The 20,088-nt window shown below is 33.4% G+C and overlaps 4 protein-coding genes across 4 annotated transcripts; 1 reads left to right on the forward strand and 3 right to left on the reverse strand.

Annotated features, from left to right (window-relative positions):
- Positions 1–122: 122 nt before the first annotated feature.
- On the forward strand, positions 123–3,628 carry LOC107032297 (putative rRNA methylase YtqB). The gene is made up of 6 exons (XM_015233885.2): positions 123–461; positions 540–606; positions 1,644–1,836; positions 2,696–2,769; positions 2,874–3,029; positions 3,339–3,628. Exons 1-6 carry the CDS (start codon positions 218–220, stop codon positions 3,460–3,462), a joined length of 858 nt encoding a protein of 285 aa, XP_015089371.1. The 5' UTR covers positions 123–217; the 3' UTR covers positions 3,463–3,628.
- A 118-nt stretch (positions 3,629–3,746) lies between these two features.
- LOC107002014 (transcription factor MYB58) lies at positions 3,747–4,979 on the reverse strand. The gene is made up of 3 exons (XM_015199947.2): positions 4,773–4,979; positions 4,496–4,625; positions 3,747–4,412 (listed from the first exon to the last, which is right to left on the reverse strand). The coding sequence occupies exons 1-3, from the start codon at positions 4,909–4,911 to the stop codon at positions 3,953–3,955; spliced, it is 729 nt and encodes a 242-aa protein (XP_015055433.1). The 5' UTR covers positions 4,912–4,979; the 3' UTR covers positions 3,747–3,952.
- Positions 4,980–8,764: 3,785 nt separating this feature from the next.
- LOC107002818 (ubiquitin-NEDD8-like protein RUB2) lies at positions 8,765–12,958 on the reverse strand. Its single transcript, XM_015200992.2, has 3 exons — positions 12,736–12,958; positions 10,590–10,849; positions 8,765–9,062 (listed from the first exon to the last, which is right to left on the reverse strand). Exons 1-3 carry the CDS (start codon positions 12,826–12,828, stop codon positions 8,951–8,953), a joined length of 465 nt encoding a protein of 154 aa, XP_015056478.1. The 5' UTR covers positions 12,829–12,958; the 3' UTR covers positions 8,765–8,950.
- Positions 12,959–14,703: 1,745 nt separating this feature from the next.
- On the reverse strand, positions 14,704–19,444 carry LOC107032182 (uncharacterized protein At4g15545). Its single transcript, XM_015233768.2, has 10 exons — positions 18,991–19,444; positions 18,826–18,894; positions 16,743–16,796; positions 16,196–16,259; positions 15,978–16,049; positions 15,639–15,896; positions 15,407–15,452; positions 15,239–15,317; positions 15,023–15,135; positions 14,704–14,945 (listed from the first exon to the last, which is right to left on the reverse strand). Exons 1-9 carry the CDS (start codon positions 19,285–19,287, stop codon positions 15,043–15,045), a joined length of 1,032 nt encoding a protein of 343 aa, XP_015089254.1. The 5' UTR covers positions 19,288–19,444; the 3' UTR covers positions 14,704–14,945; positions 15,023–15,042.
- Between the last annotated feature and the right edge of the window lie 644 nt (positions 19,445–20,088).

Consider the following 20,088-nt stretch of genomic DNA (forward strand, 5'->3'; position numbering starts at 1 on the left):
CCTCATATATGTTCCAATTAAGTTTAATATACCAAAAATATTTTACATGAATAACTTAAATATTGATATTTTTTTAACCATGTCAATTACAATTAATAAATCATATGTTCATAGCTTAATTCAAACAAAATCCCGGCAAACGGTCAGTGCCAAACGCTGCCTTACCATGCCCCTTGTATGATTTTGAGTTTATCCTTAGCGCCACCAGCAACGCTATATGCTATTTGTGGAGTCGATTCAAATGAATCTCAGTTCATATTCTTCGATTTTAGGTCGGAGAATGGTGAAATGCGAATGGAACCTGAAATTCTCCATTTCTCCATTGTTATTCTCATCTAAGAAAAGTACTATAAGTATAGCAGCATTTGCAAGTTCGTCGGAGCTAAATGGAGCATCCATTTCAGTAGCTGGAGCTGAAAGTTCTTCGTCGATCCCTTTTTTTCGCGATTCCCCCATTTCAGGTTCCTTTTATTCCCAATTTGTCACAGTGATTGCTTCAGAAATCAAGTCATTACATTTAGTGTTTAATTTTTGTTCAGGGTCTATGGAGCAAGTAATGGTGGAATATGTTTTTGGGAGAAAAAAAGCAACTGAAGTTGCTCACTAGTAGGTACCCGAGTCCCGTTATCTTCAACTCTTTTAGTGTCTAGTTTTGTGGTTCATCGTTATAATTGGGTACATTTTGCCTCCATGCAATGTGCAAAATAGTTCTTTTTTCCAAGGGGAAGCATCTGTATTTCTTTGTGTTATTGTGATATTTCTACTTAAAGTTTCATACTTGCAATTTGGTTGGTAATAAGTATGATGGAGTAATGTTTTTATGCTGCGAGAAACTGCTCAATGGGACTAGCCCTTCTGTCTTTTATCTTCTCTGAATGACTCCTAGCAGTATACATATATGAACTGCGCACATTCGAAATGAGTGCTACCACTGATAAAGTTCACAAATTGCTTGTACTCTCTCCACTTCAATTTGTTTGTCTTAATTTCCTTTTAGCCCGTTTCAGAAAGAATGTATCTTTCCTCTTTTTTTATGGCAATTTGGTTGGTGACATGTTTGAGAGTTGAGACTACAAAATTGAAAGACATTTTGGTACATTCTACATACTTTAGTTTAAGACCACAAGATTCAAAAGTTTTCTTTACTTTCTTTAACTCCGTGCAAGTCAAAACTAGACAAAAAAATTAAAATGGACGGAGTAATTGATTTCTCTTGTTAGTGAGTATCTGTCTTATATGTTCCAGTTGATCAATTCGAATTCTGAGCTCATAAGTCTGTTTGACAGTTCCTTATTCCAATCATGTGTTATCAATAATAAAGGTGATAAATTATTTGTTACTGTTTCTCTTGGTTGCGTCTGTCTTCTATATTTCAGCTAATCAATTAGAATTCTGAAATCTTAAGTCTGTTCAAAAGTTCATTACTCTGTATATTTAACTTTTGACTATTAAACGTCTCAGCAAATGCTTCTTCTTTACAGTTATTGAAGATATACAAGTTAAAGCTTAAATGCATTGTCTTGTTTTGAGTTTATAGCTGTATGATAATAGGAGACCACAGATGCTCGCTTACCTCTTTCTATAATTGGGTAGCATCAAGGGTATCATATAATTTTATCAGCGTATAATCCCTTTTCTGGCAGTGTATGGAAGCATGTTGTTCAGAAGGGGGATGCAGTTGTTGATGCCACCTGTGGAAATGGTTACGATACCTTGGCATTATTGAAACTGGTTGCTGATAAGACACGGAGAGGTCGAGTTTATGGCATGGATGTGCAGAAAATTGCTTTAGAAAGCACTTCATCCTTACTGGACCAGTTTGCTAATCCAGATGAGGTACTGCTGCTGCTTAATTTGTATCTCAGGGTCTAATTAGCTATGACATTTTACTGATGATGATCCCAATAAATAGACCGTCCCAACTATCTTGGCGGAAGCTAGAGTGAATGGAGTTCAGATACATCTTTTCCATAAAGTTGTCATTCTGTTTGGTTTAAAGCATCTATACTATAAGCACATAGCATACAGTCGCTTGCATTTATTGTATAATAATCTTAATTGAAGATATAACACCATCCTAAAAGTGTGAAGTAGTTTATCTCAGCCCTAACTTGCACTTCCCCTCTTGCAAGAGTCAGGTCTCGGCATCTTGCCTGGTAACTCTACTTCCAACTCCAAATTACTAGAACCATCCAAACTTCACTAATGATAGTCTGTTATACTGTGCTTAACATATGCAGGGATCTCTCTGTTTATGCCCTTTTCAGTCCAAAGACAACTGGAACAAGAATTAGTTTAAATATTTCACAAGTGTGCGTATGGAACAGCGAGGCTCACCATAAGACTTCATTCGAAAGTTTGCAAGACCCACTCTCATTACTGCTCACACATGGGTGAATGGATTTAACCCTCTTTACCAGTGTCTTGTGAGCTAATGCACTTTATATTTTCATTCTAATTCTTGAACATGTGAAGGCGTAGATTGAGCATCCACGAAGAGTCAAATGGCAGAACTTGTGTTCTTTTCTTGACATTCAACTATTTCTCCTTACAAATTATTTTTCAGACGTAGCTTCTTTAATGACCATTGTTCTGACAATTCTTTAATTATCTGCTTTCTTTCAAAAATGATTGTTGTTCACCCACTTCATCAGTTATACATACATTTGAAGCACATCTGCTGTTCTTCATGCAGAAAGAACTTGTTGAGCTATTTGTTATGTCTCATAGTCAAATGGAGGACATTGTTCCAAATGATGTGGCTGTAAGGTATTGTTGTTTCTCAAATAAGGGATGTTAATGACTTAAACTCTGAATGATCTTAGCATCCGAATGATCACCTCCAATTTTTTTTTGCACCATGCTTGTGTCAGGTTAGTTGCTTTCAACTTGGGATACCTTCCTGGAGGTGACAAAAAAATCATTACCAGGTCTGAAACAACTGTACTTGCAATAGAGGCTGCTAAGAGAATCTTAGCACCTGGCGGACTCATCAGCATTGTAACTTATGTGGGCCATCCTGGTGGGAGGTAAATTCTTGAACCTTATGTTCATAACCATTTTCAGCTGAAAGTTCCCATTTCTGTTGTTTGAGAGTCATCATATATCCACTTGCTGACTATACATTCAATCTTCTTGACTATTTAAGTTGGAAAAGTTCTGTTCAATGGTCTTTCTCATTGTACTCTATTAACGCCCTTTAACTTTCCTACCGACCCATGTATAAGGAAGTATTTGTATGATTATCTCACGTGTGATGGTACCCTATTTGCAATGGGTTTAGTTTATAGTAGTTAGTATTTATGTTAGATACATATTTACATTTGTTTATCATATAGGGAGGAGTTTGAGAAGATTGAAGAATTTGCTTCGAGACTACCTGTTGAGGCCTGGAACTGTTGCAAACTACATACTTTAAATCGCCCACTAGCTCCCATGCTGTTATTCTTATTCAAAAGATAGAACAGGTTTTTTCTTTTACCAAAATGAGACTTGGTATCATCTCAAAGTGAAATATAATTCATCAAAAAGTGTAGTGCAATGTGATATTGTAGTTGTAAAAGAAAAAAAAAATGATATTGTAGTTCTGATTAATTATTAGTTCAATAAATGAAAAATGAGTTGAATATATCATCATGAGATACAGTTATATTTGTATAGCTGCTACAACAATCTCCACTTTTCATCCATGCATCATCCTAGTAGTTACAATTACTATATGCTAGATATATAGTTAGCAACAGAAATAACCAAACTGAAACTGCTAGTATATATGATGAACATGCAGACATGCCTTTATTTATTATTTCTAGCTGAAAGGTACAATGAGTTTTTGTGCTAGCCAGGTACTAAATGTTATTCCTAGCTCATTTAAGTAATATACATCGCTGTTAGTGTATGTAAATTTAAATTGTTACATGGACGGACACTGTATAGAACTTAAACTCCCCATCTAGAGTTGCATGAAGTTATTTTGGTGGTCTTCTTGTTGATTATTTGTTGTTAGTCCTAGTTCAATTTCCAAGTATGTCAACCACTTTTGGCATTCATATTCATCTACAAGCTGCTGAGGATGATGTTCACTAGTAATGTCCAATTTGGAGTAGCTGTCTAAATGATCCAAATTATTAATACTAGTAGGAGTACTACTAGTATCCAACATGTATTCCCAAAAGTCCATAACTTGATCATTAGCCTTGGAAGAAGTGGGAGAGAGAGACTCTAAAGTAGTGCTATTATTATTATTATTATCCATGTATTGGCCTTGATGACTACTTGTTGAAGTTGATGATGAAGAAGACTTGCATTCCTCTTTCTTCATCACAACTAATCTCTTCTTCAAATGAGTATTCCACACATTTTTAATCTCGTTATCTGTTCTTCCTGGTAAATGAGATGCTATCTTTGACCACCTGTACCATCATACACGTGAAATTAATTTCAAAACATAGACATACAACGTAAATTATCTATCTCTCACTCACTCTATATATACCTGTTGCCAAAAGCGCGATGTAGGTTAATAATGGTGTCTTCTTCTTGTGGGGTGAAATTCCCTCGCTTTACGTCAGGTCTTAAGTAGTTAATCCACCTCAACCGGCAACTCTTCCCACACCTCAATAACCCTATACACATACGACAATATAAATAACGAGTTAAAACTTCTATACACTGACATGCATGCTAACTTAGCAATCAAGTCGATAAATAATTTTTTTTTAAAAAGATCGTTGAGACACGTATTATCTGCTACAACAAATAAAGATACGTACCAGCTTGTTTAGGAAGGGCACGCCAATTGCCATGGCCATGTTTTTGTATGAAAGAAATAAGCTTCAAATCTTCAGAAGGAGTCCATGGCCCTTTCTTCACTTTACTTTTATCACAACAAGCTGTTCTTCCTTTACCCATAATATTTAATAATATTATTTGTGTATATATATTATATATGATAAGATATGATCAATAAGCTCTTATAAACTCACATATATGTTATGTTAGATTCTTTTTGATGAACCAATACATATATATATATATATAGTAGGAGGGTTTAAGATGTCTAATAAGGAGTGGGTCCATACCAAGAATTTCATGTGGACCCTGATATATGAATTAAAAAAATAAATAGTATCCGATGAAGTTATATTTGAACATATATTTTACGAGAGAAATGTTGAAGTTTTACGAGTAAAAAAGTAATTTAAAGTACTTAAAAATGAGTAAAAATAACAAATACACCATTTTCAAAATTGAAGAAATGTTGAATAGAATTATACAACTACTCTTTAATTTATATATTTTAAAAATTTATCTCTTTATCTTCATCAAATAGTAATCAAATTTACGTATATTTAACCTCTTCAGATTTCATTTAATTGATTTTTTCTGAATATGTTATTGTCAGATTTATCACAAAGACATTATGTAACGGAATGAAGTTTCTTTTCATTCTTAATCGATCATAACCTTAGCTTATTTGAGTTTTTGAAAAAGAAAAACTTCTCAATAGATATCGTTTTATATTTTACTTTATCACTATTAATAAGCAAATCAACAGTATTGTAAGATTATTGATTTAAAAATGTTGTTTAAGATCATATAGTTTTCTTAAAAGATCTTACATCACTAATAATATTAAACATCTTGTATGTACTACGGTAAATTTTTTTAATTATCAATATAAAATTTTATTCATGCTTCGAAAGGTTCGATCCATGAACTTGGAGATATATAATATTCACGAATAACAAAAGAAAGAACACGTGTTGAGTCATATATATACATATATATAATATAATAATTTAGAAAGATTAGTGTTGATTTTCTTACCTACATTAGACCAAAAGTGGACATCCTTTTACACAGTGATATATATGTTGTCACAGTTAGTTTGGTACGATTTTCTAAAGCGTTGAAACTTTTTTTCAACTTCCGACATATAAATAATATCGGATTAGTAGAAAATTTATGTTATAAAAAATAATTATCGCAATTTATCTCTCATCTAATCAGTTCATCGAAAAATAATTAATTTTATTAAAATAGTGAAAAACTTTTTAATTTTTTTTATAAAAATATTATTATTATTTTCGCACCAATTTAATCAAAATATTTATGCACATAGTGATTGAACATTTTGTAGGGAAAAAATGATCATATTTCCTTTTTAGTCTGTTTCAAAAAGAATGATTCCCTTCCTTTTTTTATAACACTTTAACTTTAACTTTTCACGTGACATGTTTAAGATCACAAGATTAAATGACATTTTGATACATTTGACATAACTTCAATTTAGAATCACAAGATTAAAAAATCTATTTTTTTTCTTAAATTTCGTTTCAAATCAAACTAAGTTATCATTTTTTAAACAGAAAGATTAGTAGTGTTTTTTGTCCCTTGTGTAGAAATATTACTACTTTAGTTTTCCACATATCTAGTGGTAAAAGTTGTGTTTTTAATTTGTTTATTTTAATTAAAAAAATCAGAAAGCTACTTAGGTGAATTTTTGTTGACATATATACATATACTAAAAAAAGATGTTTTTTTTTAAAAAAAAGTTAAAAGAAATGCATGGGACAGTCAGTTTCGCAATTCTAAAATGACAATTAAACGTAATTTTTCCTTATTAAAATGGATAAGGAATTAGAAGCAGCATGCATTTAGCATTTGCCTCAGCAAATAAAAACTTCATCCGCTCAGCGCGGAGTCAAAATTTCTCACTTAAAAAATTTAAAATATAAAAAAATAGACATATGAATTAATCGAAAGGCGTGTAATATCTCTTATATGTATATGTCTAAAAATTATTTTAATCATATATAAATAGTGTAATTTTTCATCGAAGATGATTCAGATTGACCCCTAACCATAGGGTAGCTTCTGTTCACTTGTATAAGTCCACTTTAAACTTTACACGTCTCTTAAAAAATAATAGTTAATATGTGTTTGACATAATTGCATATTAATTGATTTTTTGGTAATTAGGTCTTGGAAAATAATTGAAAATAAGTGTAATAATTAGGAAAATATGAATTTTTTTATTTGTTAAAAATTTCAAGTGATAATAACGAAAATCTATTTTTGAAATAATGAACGAGTAAAAATAAATGGAGGAAGTATGTATGCCAATATTGCTTTTAGGTTAATCTTTATTCATTTAATTATTTTAAATTTGAATTACGGCATTGTTTGCATTGATGACTTTTAAGAACCAATAATATTAATCTCCTATATATGATCAGTTATAATTTAAACAACAACATAATTTTTATGTGCTTCATTTATAAATTTATAACTTTTTTTAAAAAAAATAGTTTAACGTAGCCTTTTATCTTAGGGAGTTGCCACTTGGGATCACACAAAACTCCATATTTTTAGTATCATTAATTAGTTTTTGCCAAATATAGTTGACGTGTCATGACTTGCAATTTGTTTTTTTTTTTTTATGATCACAAAATTTAATGACATGACATGATTAATCTAAGCATAGTGGAATTGTAAATTTGATTAAAAGTCATCTATCAGTTGAACTTAAGAACCATCACAATTAATGCCATTTCCTAATTAAACACCTAGTCACGTATAATAATTTTACAAATTGTGTTTTTCTATGCATGCATTATTAATTTTTTAATGTATGTTTTATTTGAGTTAAAAGTGTGGCTAATAATTAGTTAATGTATTGAATTTGGTTGGAGGGTGAAAGGCACATAATGTTTGACACGCATCAAACTTGTGTTATCCATATGTATATTATTAAGCTCCTCTTATAGTATAATATAAAAATAATATTATTATCAAAATACTATATTAGCCTAGGTGCTTATAATTTAAACACAAAATTGGTAAATTTTCATAAATCTATGTCTCTAATTCTCAAACAAATCAACTAGACGTATTTTAAATGTTGTCAATGCTTATTTTGAAGGACCTGAAATTGATGACAATACACTCTTTTGTCACTTGTCAAACCATAATAGTTGCGGCATGGAATTTTTTTGGGCATCAACTTACAAGCTACTAATATCAATAATCACCAAAGCCCGTATGGTGCAGGTGCAGTGGATGAAGCTACTTTTTTCTTAACTAGTGATTCGGATTCGAACCCTAGAAATATAGAAATCCATGATAGAGAGCATTTCCCGCAAATGGGATTCTACGCGATACAAATTAAGAATGTCAGGCTTCAATACTGAATACTCGATGAAAAAAATAAACTTATACCAATAATGTTTTTATGTGAATTTTGTGGTTTGAACTTGTGAGCACATGAAACTTTCAAAGTGTTCACACATTGGCAGGTGAAAGGATCCGTGCAGTATCAAGATTGCTCTACTTTTTAGATTGAGAGAGTTTTATCAAAAGATTAAGAATCCAAACAGGTGAAAGGACGGCAGAAAAAATGGGACCATGTTTGACAAAATATTGTTTATGGTTGCAGCATTCTTTGACAAGCTAAAGAGTCCAAATACTCTTCACCAACAACAATGACAATGATTGAAGTAGTTTTGTTTTACCAATGAGTCATTGTGTAAAAGCTTTTTTTTGTTTTGTTCGCGGAATACCCACCACCTGCCACCATTAATAGGTAATTCTATCCACCAAGACTAGAACAGATGGAAAGAATCACCTAGTATTTTTTGTCCATCAGAGTTCTCACAAGTTTCTCCTAGGTAAAGGAGTATTATATACATATGGTTCGCAGCGGAGCAATTTATGAGCATATCTGAAGGGAGTAAAAGCCTCTTCACATTGCAGCAAGAAATGGAAAAAAAAGAGACCATTAAACCTGAATTTAACATAAGGTGCAGACAATCACAAAACGTTCAAACACAAGTTTTTTCCTGTTTATTCCAATCGTACATCACCAAAAAAGGGAACAGAAGAATGTTCATCCCAAATTCATGGAATAAAGACAGGACATCTAAGTTTTCACCAAGTTAAGTGCAACCTAGAGTCTGCCACCCCTAAGTGCAAGAACAAGGTGAAGAACAGAACCACCTTCGATATTATAGTCTTTAGCTGTCTTGTCATCTGCTAGCTGTTTTCCGGCATAAATAAGCCTGCATTAAACCAAAAGTATAAAGTGTAAATCCACTGTCTCAAACTGCCAAAAATAAATAACACACAACTTGTATCACACAGAGTAAAGATAAACTGGGTAGGTCGTTCACAAAAATAAATATATCAACTACTTCAATGTCTACGAGACACTCTGCACATTCTGCCCATAAGATGAAGGTGAAATCCTACAACATCTCAAATAGGTACACCAAGACTTCCCATAAACTAAGAAATGGTATACAAGTAAAAGCCATATACTGATGTGCTATAGTACTATAATGATCATGACAGACAAATATAAGTCTGCCAAAATGGTTAATGAAGAGAAATATAATGTTTTCATATTTTCTATGATCTCAATCCGTTAAGATACAAACACCATAGACTGAGCACTCATATAGTTCTGTTTTTTGGCATTCACTGTCACTGATAAGAAAGCGAATAAGCAAACTTGTCCAAAATTATTATAACAAACTACATGTTGATTTTATCTGTGTACTAGCAAGAAAATCCTTTTACGAAGTCAATACTAAGCGAAATATCTCTCAAAAAGAGAGAGAATTGAAAGTCTCCAGGGCTTCGGTCTAGTGGTACGATTGCAATATGTGATGTGGGTAAGATGCACGTCAGGGGTTAGAATTCTGCTGAAGACAAAAACCTTGTGTTCAAGAAAGGCAGAGGGGCAGAACATTGTTGATAGAGCTTCGAATCATTCACCACCCCAAGGATGTCATGATTATCCCAAAAAAAAATAATTTACACCCAACTTGGAAAAACAAACACCAGGATGCCCACCATTTTTATGGCAATGCTAGCAGGCAGGTCTCAAATAAGACTGATAAAATATGACTAATGAGAGCAGATGCAGATTGCAAGATCTATAAATTTTATGAGACCTGCTGAGTTTTCTAGACGATGTATTAAGCAGAATTGCAGATGCAAGACCTATTAGACCCGTTCCCTATTTACAACGCACTTAAGCTTGCAGCACTACCAGTTTTTTAAGAACTACCTGACATATATTTCAAGTCATTAAGTCTTTAATTTTATGCTATCAAATAAACCACACAAAAGTTCATTTGTATAATCTAAAACCTGGGGTATGACCCAAAATGGACATGAGGATTTCACATTCCCTCTATCCTTAATTACACTGCATTTAAGCAAATCATATGAGACATTCAATTGTAACACCTATGGTCTAAGGATGATTACAAATATGGAATCGGGCATATAAGGGCATTGAATAATAGAAATCTTTTCAAGTCCTAAAGAAGTACAGTTATTACTGGAATGCTAGAAATAACAGGGAAGAGAAACATGACAACCTGCACAAATTTGAAGGGAATTCCAAAAAAGATTCATAGGCCAGGCACACAGCATCGCACATACAACATAACTGATCTTTTGGTCTCATAGTTTGGGGGGAGAGGAAGTAGTATGGCACGAGGAAGAGGAGAAAACACAAACACTGAAAACCACAAATCTAGTGTATGCAATTTGAATGAAATAAAGGAAATACAAACCTTTGCTGCACAGGAGGTATTCCTTCTTTCTCCTCAACACGTTCCTTGATACGATCAATGGTGTCAGTGGGTTCAATGTCGATCTCAATTTCCTTTCCAGTGAGAGTCTTCACCTTGATCATGGTTCCTCCCCTGAGCCTCAGAACAAGGTGAAGAGTTGATTCTTTCTGAATGTTGTAATCAGCCAGGGTTCTACCATCTTCCAATTGTTTTCCAGCAAAAATCAGTCTCTGCTGATCAGGAGGTATGCCTTCTTTATCCTGGTAAGCAACACATCAGCTCTTAGTAAAATGAGAAGAACAGAAGATTGACTATTACATGTTAGCACTAGCGCCAACAGTTAACAAATACTACAGAAGAGAAGTGGACAAACACAGGATAGGTCAGGGCATAGATAGCAGAAGAAGGGGGCAAACTGAACAGAAGGCAACACTTGACCATACAACATGCAGCAAATCACATATTTTAGGCAATTAGAAGTTAATGTATGTACAATTGTAATTTAAAGACCATAGCTTTGATAGGGACTGTACAAATATGAGGTTTTCCTTTAGCGTTATGGTGGGCTCTTACATTTCGTGGGTTGGTCATATTTTGGCAAAGCATATCTTAAAATATTAAGGTTGACTTCAAATTAACTAGTCAGAAAGTAAAAAACTTAGCATAAGCTTGAGCTGTATTTGACCAGGTCTGTCTAGCCTTAAAATAGGGAAAAATCATGGTTTAGGGAGCATAGGTCTCTAGCATCTTTGCGACCTGCTTGACAAAGGGTTCACTATACCTAGTGCCTAAACAAGATAAAAGGCTTCAAAACAAGCTCCAAACAGGTGAATATCTTGTAACAGTGGCCTATGGGATATCATAAAGAGCGTGATAGCACCACCAATCCTCTTCACATGTTGTACATTCACTCCAATAACATCTCGAGGAAGATTAGAAAGGGCAAGCAAGAAGTGAAGATAACCTTTGAAAGTGAAACAGGGACTTTACTTGGACCATGCAAGGAGATAAATGCTCCACCAAATACTTACCAAAAAAAAGAGAAGAAAGAACAGTAGAATATTTTAACAAAAGCCACCATCAATCACACACAAGACTACATTCTGGTGTCAACACATCATTGCATGCTTCTGTCTGTTTTCTATCAAATTTTTCTGAAAGTATGCAATCAAAATCTGGTGCCTTTACATTCAGGAGATACTTAAAATTCAATATATTTAATCACCTGTAAATAGTAGGCAAGTTCCTTTTTTGATGCAGGTAGCTTAAGAGAGTTTATCATTCATAAGATGCACATCAATTTGAAGTGCATATCCCATTTATGCACAACTAGGACAATACAGACTAAATGCATTGTATGCGCCAATAAAGTCTGTATCTATGGAACTATGTATTACCACAGAGGGTTTGAAAGTCCCTTGTTTTATTTGAAACGTACTTAAGTATATGAAATACTCCCTGAATTTCAATTTGTTACTCCCACAACATGTGTGTCCACCAAATCTAGGACAATGCGACTAAATCAGCTAGTGCTAAGAGCCGGTGCAACTAACTTTTTTATGAATAATTTCAACGGGATACCTATCACCTCAAACCCGCAATCCACTGACTCAGCTAGTGTTTAAAGACAGTGCAACTATATATATATTTTTATATGACTAATTCCTACAGAATGCCTGCCTCACTCCCATAACAGGTATTTGGTAACTCTGTCCATCAAATCTAGGACAGATGAGACGTATATCCAAAAAACTAGTGTATTTAATAAATATGTCATCAATGCCATTATATTTTAACATACAGCTTTGTACATAACTATGATACTCCAAGTGATTAATTAAATCAGCCAAAAAAGTAAAAAATACATCTAAATTAAGAAAAACCAAATTAAACCCACCCACATCCGTTTTAACCCGAAACAAGCACATCATACCTGTCACCTCACACCCACAACAGGTACCAGTGCCTAACTATGTCCACCAAAGTCAGTACATAGAACAAAATCAACTACTGAGATCACGAATTGACAAACACAAACACGTTGAGCAATTATACGTATCATATCAATCTCAACACATACAACAAGATACAAAACCCTAATTTATGAAAACAACAGCACAAAAATTGTGAAGCATGAAAATAGTACCTGAATTTTGGCTTTGACATTGTCGATGGTATCGCTGCTCTCAACTTCGAGGGTGATGGTCTTTCCGGTTAGGGTTTTCACAAAGATCTGCATGATTGATTGATCGATCGATCAAATTGGTTCCTACAGAAGCAGCTCGTTCACTTTACGCTAAGCACAAAAATTCGGATGATGAAATAATAAGGAAAAAAGAATAGGAACCCTATTTATTTGTTCTATTCTATTGGCCCTAAAAACAAACAAATTTCTGACCCATCAAATATATTCCTTTCTTTTTATAACCCGCTTTTTTTATTTTTATTTATTCTAATAGCACACAAACAACAAATAATATATGGTAAAAGGTTTTCTATTACTAGTAAATTTCAAAAATAACAAATATAAGTTTCTATAGTTATAATTTTTTTAATTACTTTCTATAATTATAATTTAAGGGAAAATTAAGTTAACATTCCATAAAAGCAATATAATTATAAATATATACCTCTTTACGCTCATATTTTACTCAATAATTATTTTATACACCTCTTCGATTAATTTCGCTTAACTGATATATTTATATTTTGATGTAAATCCATGTTGGTCACGGTTTTATAGCGAGAATTGGAGAAACTGTAGTCATGAATTACAATTTTCTTAAATTGTAGCTATAGAACATAATAAAGTCTAAAGGTTTGTTATTTTGATTTTTGTATAATGTTCCCGTTTATTGTTGACAATACAAAATACATTATTTTTTAGATCTTAGAAAGTTCTTCTAAACATTTTTTAATACATAAATAGTTAATTAACTTAACCTTAACTAATATGTATGTTGTGTTGAACTTTATGACGTCACATAAAATTTGTATCTGCTTGTGCATATATATGTTTGATAGTGGTATAGAGCATGCTTTGGATATAGTTAGGGTTGTTCATGGTTATGGTTAACAATCAAATCAAATCGCAATTTGAACCAAACCGATTAAAAAAATCGATATTTGATTTAGTTTAGTTAGATTAGGTTTGGTTTTTAAATTTCAAAAACCGATACTATTTGGTTTGGTTTTTATTTTACTAAAAAATAACTTCAAAAATAATCAAACCGAACCGATAAATTAAATATATAAATTTTATAATTATTTATATATTATTCATAAATAAATTAAAAATATTTGTTAAATGTTAATTATCTTAAGTCTTTAACTTTATCATTTTATCAAGCACAACACTTTAACCCAAGTATAACAATCTCAAATCCAAGTCCATCAAAATCCATTTAGTCTTTACCTACTCTACCTTCACATAAAATAGTCATACTTACTCTTAAATGAATCACTTTGTTCGTGTAATGATAACTCTAATATTGCTTAATTGCTTGTCTGAACCGACATTAGCTTTTCTGTAAATTATTCATGTACTTGTTATTTGTGTCTATCAAGATACTAGGTCTTCACAAAAATTATTACTTTCATACCGAATAAATCAGAAAAACTGAACCAAACCGACACTAACCAAACCGATGGTTATTTTTTTCGTTTGGTTTGATTTGATTTTAGAAATTTAAAAAACCGACTAGATTGATTTGATTTTGATTTTAATCAATAACCAATTCAAACCGAACTACTAACACCCTTAAGAGCTAGTTTTTGGGATTGAGCCAGACCCAAAATTAATTTATTTACGTTTGTTGCACTTAAAAATGGTCATATGTTGGATGGTATCATGTGGTTCACTTGTAATAATAACTATAAAGCAAATTCTGGACAAAAGTACTACATCTCACTTGACATGCGTAAAAATTCATAAATGAAGCTTGAAGGAAACAACACATTAACAACAATATTTTTGTTTCATATCTGAAGCAAACAACACATTGACAATACTGCTGATATTCATTTCACTGTGAATGAGTTACAAACATGTTAGTGTGTAGGCGCGCATGAGAGAGAGAGAGAGAGAACCTGTTGGCGGAAAAAGAAGGAAATCTACTCGAAAACTCATTCAATTTGTGGTTGTCATCTGCTAATCCAACTGCTTTCAGATGTAGTACGATGAAGTTGAACGAAAAGAAAAAGAGCAGTAATTTACAGAATGCGTCCATGAAAAAGTGAATGTAACTTGACATTAATCATTCATAAGCCAGAGACTCTGCGTTCCCTAAGCACATTTCTGCGTTGAGGAGGATCTCTTAGTGCTGGTTCTGTTTTTGAAGTGGTGCCTTTGGTCACCTTTAGACACATGCAAAAATAATGAGACACGAAACAAAATGTCACTGTAAGTTTATATGATGGGAAATCACACATACCAGTGTTTACTCTATTGCTTTCACCGAGCACTACGGTTAAGCAAACCTTGGAATGACAGATAAAGATCTTTGTTCTCCGTTCCGAAAATCTCTTCTGATTTTTTCAAAGTTTCCTAAATTTATAATGGCGAAAAGGAATAGGAGAAGACGTTCAGTTACTAGTAGACAAATAGGAGGAATTCATAGAATGTTAACGCAACTAAAAATGCTCATCACCTCACGAGACTGCTTTTGTGCATTTAATTCCTTAATGTTGGTCAGAAAGGCACTGAACTGCTCATAGGATAGGCGACTCCTATATCAACAACATGTGATACTGTCAGGTGAAAGATACTTGCTTAGTAAAAATAAATTTTCGAGAAAGAAAGTAGTTTAGCTATCCACCTAGCTTGTCGGAAGAACTCCTTCCCATCAATTCGAGGAGTTTGACCTAGTAATTCGCATTAATGAAAGCAGATTAGAGGATCATACATAAACCAGTCAGTAACAAGATTTTTTGAAATTATCTCAAGCAAGAATGCCTTTGTAAATGTGCAACACCATAAGTGCAATACAACAGAAAAAAGTAATATTTGCAAAGCTCACAAAAGAAAATTGAAAGTTAGTTCTTAGGAACCTGGCAATGGGCGTGACTTGGGAGGGGAATTAGCTGCTGATGACTGTTGACTTGATGGGAAAAAAGATGACATTGAACCACGTCCCTCATATTGAGAGTTTGTTGGAGAGTTGGCGCCAGACATCCTCTGGGGAGATCCAGCAACAGAATATCTTCTAGGAGATACACTAGTGGAGATTATTTTGGGAGTCCCAGTTGGAGTAAAACGCGGTGTTATGTAGGGTGACATGGAATAACTTTGCAAAGCTCGCTTTGAGGCTGGATCCAAGAAAATGGCACAAAGTTAATTTCTTTTGCAACATTATGATATTATAAGCAGAAAACATAATGTTTAAATACCATCATCATTAATTACTGTGCTGTCCATAGAACCATTGAAAGAATGGTGTACTGCATAGCTGTTCACCTCCTCTGCACGATATTATCATCAAAACAAAATTTAGAACATCAAAGATAGAACACCATATCTTGAGGCAGCCAAAAGTGTGACATAACATATTGAACATGACAAATGAGCACAAAAGAGGAAATACATATAAATTGAAGCCAAGACATACCCTTCGCGGAATAGGCCTTATGGTTAGATTGGTCGTAAGTGCCAATATCAACAGTTTCAGCTGGCTGAAGATGCAGAAACAAGATTGGTAGTTTAGTCTAGCAGAAGCACATGATAGAAAAGAAAATGGTCTTGCTCTAATGCTACTAAAAAGCAGAAATTTGACTAGCGCAAATATCTGAATTCCAATATTATTACCAAAAAAATCTTTTAGGAAGTTTAAGTAGGAATTTGGACATGAATTTGATGATATTTGAAAAAAATAGTATTTGAAGTTAAGTGAAAAAAGGGTATATGGAAGTTGGAATAGTGTTTGGATATGCATTTAACTTGAAAAATAGATGAGGTTTTGCGCGGGGAAAAGACTTACAACCACTTTTTCAAACTTGAAAGACTCAACTTCAACTTGGAGCAAAAAACTGACAACAATGTATGACCAAACAGTTCTTTGAAAAAGGAAAAAATTGTATGTCCAATGGGCCCTAAGTTACTCTCTACATGATTTTCCTAAAATGAAATGTGAAGAGATCAAAATTCTGAAATCTTACCGATGAATTATCATCACTAAGAGACTGCACCAATTGCCTTTTAAAAGTCTCCAACTGTAAAAATAAAGAAAGCAAGTTTATGCTATGCAACAAGTAAGCAATAAATGACATAGCAGAGGCAGAAGCTACAACTAAGATTTCAATCAAACAATCAGAGGCTTGGAAACCACTGTCATGTTGAGGATATATTGATAAATCTCTCTCCTATAATGCTCTAACTTTGTCATCGAATGCGGCTCTTGATGAAGAAGTAAGAAAATTGAAAGGTGAGACTGCTTTCTCATCACAAGATAGAGATATGGAAGTTGACGGATCTGGCTTCTCTGAGAAAGAGCATAATGTATCTGAATCACTTACTCTCTAAGGTGGAAAATTCTCACGATATAAGCCAATTTAGGCCCACTTCTCAGTTTCATGTGATTGATGATTTATAAAACAATGACCAAAATCTTGGCTAAAAGTTAATTGCCCCTGTGATAAACTGTTCAAAACCTTCCACCAATGTAGATCCATATATAGCAGCAGTGCTATAAATAACCCTTTTTTGGTCCAATAGTTGATTCACGGGATAGGAAAATCTAAAAGGATGTTGGACTTATGACTATCACAGCCCTGAAAATGAGACAATGGGCTAAGCTTTAAAGATACATTGCATTGGGTTGCCTTCCCAAATAACTTCATTACTTTTATCATGCACTGTGTATCTGTATCTTTCCTTGATATTCATTACAACAGGGATCTCAGTGTCTCACTGACCAAAAACTGTTAAACATTCATTCCTTTTTTTTGTCTTGCACTTTGGAATGGTTATCTTTATTTATTCATAAAGAAAAGAATATGTAAGCAGGGAGCCTGTGACTGGTAATACGGTTTAGTTTTTGTTTCTCATTACTTTACAGCTAATATTTGTTAGACATTCAAGCGGTTCAACGTTAGTTGTGAAAAGGGTCTCAAAAAGGTTTATAGATACTTTTTTTTTTGATGAAGTAATTAATTCTATTTATAGTTACTTCAACTACTCCAACCTTAAGATTTGGATTGGAAACTCAAATTCTTTACATGGCATTAAAAGGAAAACTTTGTAAATTCATTTTCACAACAGCTTTGTCTCTACCTACTGTAACATTCTGGACTCTCTCTCTGAATTTAGTTCATTGAGCCATAGGTTTGCTCAAAAGACCCATTCCTGTTTATCCTGCTGAGCCTTCTCTCTCAACTATAAATCTACTCTTCCAACTGTAGAACCTATTCTCTATGCTCCAGGCATGCTTCTTAACATGCTGAGCCTCTTCATATTGACGAGCCTACGCTCTAAGCTCAAGACCCAAACCTCTTGAGCCACCTTGGATTTATCAAATGATCAGGAACTTCAAACTGCAATCAATTAAGTTGAACTCGATGTGCCAAATCTTAGTTGCATCAGATAACCTAGTAAAAATAGCTTAAGGGGCACTACAGCATAGAAAATCAATCTAGTAGTATCCAGTGAACAAAGGTTTCACAGTCATCTACTTGAAAATCAAATATATATTTTAAGTAAGGATACAGATCCCCTCAAGAAACCATCATCTCTTTTTACCTACTTACATGATAGTCTTAGTCTTTACATTTTAGAACATCCCAAAATGTTTGAAAACATTCATACAATAGTAGTGTAATTTGTAACTTTCACAAAGAATTCAAATTTATTAAGTATTCAAAGTTCACATCTTGATGTGGTGATATTTCAATCAAACCAACTTTTCACTTATTACTGCAAGTTTCTGTTCACTATCACTAATATAATATAGATGCCAAATTAACATCTTAAGCTGAATATACGGTGTTAGACTGTATATTGAGCTTAAAATGTTAATTTGATGTACATATTACATTACTATAAAATGGACAGAGGGAGTGCCAAGCAGTAGCGTCAACCCATGACTAATTGAAGCATAACCCTCTAAAAAAAATTAATCCAATAATCCAGCAGGAGTTCAACAACAAAATTATGTATTAAACAACGTTCAACTTAGATATTTTTCTCCATTAATCCAGCAGGAGTTCAACAACAATAGTTTAAAAGAGATAACTGGTTTATCACCTTTGCTAAATCTCGAGCCATTTTCTTTACTGTCATAGCCAATGAATCCCTCTCCTTCGTAAGCTTCATCTGTCATTTTTTACCAAAAAAAGTTAGATTAAGGCCTTTCCGTTCCAAACAAATGCAAGCGTTAGAAATGAAAAGACAAGCAAATACAAGCAGTACATTATCATCACAAGTAAATTGCAACCGCAATTCATTTTCATGACAAGCCTTCTCGAGCTGAGAGACCTTGTCCTGGAGCTCCACATTGACCCGATCCTTGTCGTTAAGCTTCTGATGAAGTCTCCCCGTCTCCGACTCAAGTTTGGTAACACGAGACGCTATAGCCATGGAAGTAATCTTCCTAGCTAGATCCAACTGGTCGTAAGGGTCCGTTGGAATGACCGATAGTATTTCATCGGAAAGATGAAAGTCCGGCCCGGGACTCCGGCTACTATCGCTGCTGCTATCCAACGACATCTCCGAATTCCAAAAACCCTAACGCCCAATGATGGAAATTTGGGGGAATAAATGGATTACGGAGAATCCAATGGAGAATTTGAACAGAAGAAATGAGGTAATTAATGAGTTTAATTAGGAATTAATTTTGATTCTGTTTGACTTGTGTTTTTGAATTTAAAAATGACTAATTAAAATAAAGAACAAATGGGACATGCTTTACGGTAGTTTGTCTCATTTATGGGTTTGAATTTATTATTTGTTTTCCCTCCAAAGCTTAATCGTCCTTTTCGGTTTGGTCCGCTTGGGCCTATGGGCCCTAATCTAAACCCGCTAACACCGTACTTTAAAATTGACTATTTACCTATCAATCTATCCTCTTTTGCTTGCTCGTCTTTCTCGTCCTTCTATTTTTTTTATATATTTATACGTAATGCTAGTGTATCGATGCATAGTTATATATTTAGTTTGATAGGGTACTAATAATCTTTTATATATTTATACGTAATGCTAGTGTATCGATGCATAGTTATATATTTAGTTTGATAGGGTACTAATGAATCGGGTGTATGAGTGATGTATCTAATGTATTTGTGCATTGATATATCTAGTATATTCATGATATATCTAATGTATGTGTGCATAATTTTATTTCACATCCAAGAAAAAGTAGGTTGAAGAGATGAGACAATTTCATGCATAGTTATATATTGGTTTTGATAGGGCAATGATGTATCCGTAATATAAATATATTTATCCCGTATCAACTATGATCTGAAGTAATTTATCCTAAATCCCACTTTATTAGATTGTATTGAATAT

This window comes from Solanum pennellii, chromosome 10 (genome assembly GCF_001406875.1).
Source record: "Solanum pennellii chromosome 10, SPENNV200".
Taxonomy (NCBI): domain Eukaryota; kingdom Viridiplantae; phylum Streptophyta; class Magnoliopsida; order Solanales; family Solanaceae; genus Solanum; species Solanum pennellii.